General features: G+C 48.9%; 1 protein-coding gene across 1 annotated transcript; it reads right to left on the reverse strand.

Annotated features, from left to right (window-relative positions):
* Positions 1–227: 227 nt before the first annotated feature.
* On the reverse strand, positions 228–1460 carry LOC105557364. The gene has a single exon (XM_012004586.1). It carries the CDS (start codon positions 1458–1460, stop codon positions 228–230), a length of 1233 nt encoding a protein of 410 aa, XP_011859976.1.
* Between the last annotated feature and the right edge of the window lie 111 nt (positions 1461–1571).

The following is a 1571-nucleotide window of genomic DNA, read 5'->3' on the forward strand; positions in this document are numbered from 1 at the left end:
CTCAAGAGGGAACCACTAAAAAATAGAATGTCTGATTGAATCCGAGCAAATACAGATTATTCTTGTCATGTCTGACCTCGTCCGCCAGGATCAGATTAGATCTACTCATGTCTGAGTGGATCTGATCAGATATAGATTATTCTTATCCTATCTGACCTCGTCCGCTAGGACCGGATCAGATCTACTCATGTCTGATTAAATCTGATCAGATAGGGCCAATATTTTGATCAAATCAGATCTGAGCGAATTGGATCTGATTTGATCTGATCAGGTCTGTTCAGATCTTTTCCATTTTTTCCCGGGTTATGAATTTTGATCTGCCTGTACATCTTGGTGATGTCCGTAGCGAAAATGTGACGATGTCTCCGTATCCATAGGAGAACATCTGAGATGTTCAGATGCAATTTCGCTCCAGTGTACATGAGGTCGTTGACCGCGTAGCCCGATGTGGATGCGCTGGAGCCATTAAACACGACCCGCAGCCTCGTTGTTGTACTGTCAGGCTTGAGAACACCGTGATGTGGCAGGTAGAAGTGTGAGCGACGACTGGAGATGGATGCTGCCTTCGTCATGTGATTGAGTGGCTCGTAATCCATCATAAATTGTTGATAGAAACGTTGATAGTTCACATCCCTTGAGAATCGTCTGCGTAATCCCTTGAGGCATTGATGGGCGACGTGGTAAGAATCATCCAGAAGATCTACTGGTGATTTGAGTGGAATCCTGACGACGTACCTCCCGGACGAATCGCGAGAGTGTGTAGTCTTGAAGTGCTCTTCGCACCTCTGCTCGTCAGGGGTGAATCGATTGACATCGTGAGTAGGCACCTCCTCTTGAACCCAGAATTTTGTCAATAACTCATTGAGAACATCCTCGTTGACTTGAGTAGAAGCATGGTGCGTTGATGTGCGTATTGCTTCTCTATTGACTGGTCCAAGAACGAGCCATCCGAAAATGGAGAGTTGCGCTATCAGCATGAGTGGAGAATGCCTAATAATATTGGGCTTGATGATTTGCCCGTAAGCGTCTGCGCCGATGAGGATGTCAACTGGCCGCGGGATGAGAAAATCTGGATCGGCTAATGCCAAGTTCCTGAGATGCGGCCAGTCTTCCGGTTCCGCCTCGAAGGATGGTAAGATTGATGTAACGGTCCGGAGGACATGAGCTTGAATTGTGGCAGCTGCGTTGGAATGTGTCGAGCGTAACGTGAGTGACACGACTCCTCGTGTCCGAGTACACTCCTTGCCTGCAATTCCATTGACGACAATACCTGAGTATTGGCGAGGGATGTTGAGCTGCCGAATGAGATTCTCCGTGACGAAGGTGAGTTCGGATCCTGCGTCAATGAGTAGACGCGCTGAGTGTTGGATGAGCTGATCAATGCCAAGGCTGTGGCGAGTAGAGTTGAGCAGGATCAGCGGACGTGTGAGCTGGTCTCGACGACTGCACCGTCTCTTCATTTTGCGGGCGTCACCGATGAACCACCGGATTTCTGAGTTGTCGACGCTGTTGGATGTGCGTCATGCAGCATCGTGTGGTGACGCCCTGGAGTGGCCTTCACTTGGATACAG

Source organism: Vollenhovia emeryi, unplaced genomic scaffold (genome assembly GCF_000949405.1).
Source record: "Vollenhovia emeryi isolate VEMERY1.0 unplaced genomic scaffold, V.emery_V1.0 DF947963.1, whole genome shotgun sequence".
NCBI lineage: Eukaryota > Metazoa > Arthropoda > Insecta > Hymenoptera > Formicidae > Vollenhovia > Vollenhovia emeryi.

What these genes read in the sequence shown, in the direction of transcription:
- LOC105557364 (XM_012004586.1), bottom strand. Translation starts at nt 1,460, where the DNA reads ATGAAGAGACGGTGCAGTCGTCGAGACCAGCTCACACGTCCGCTGATC.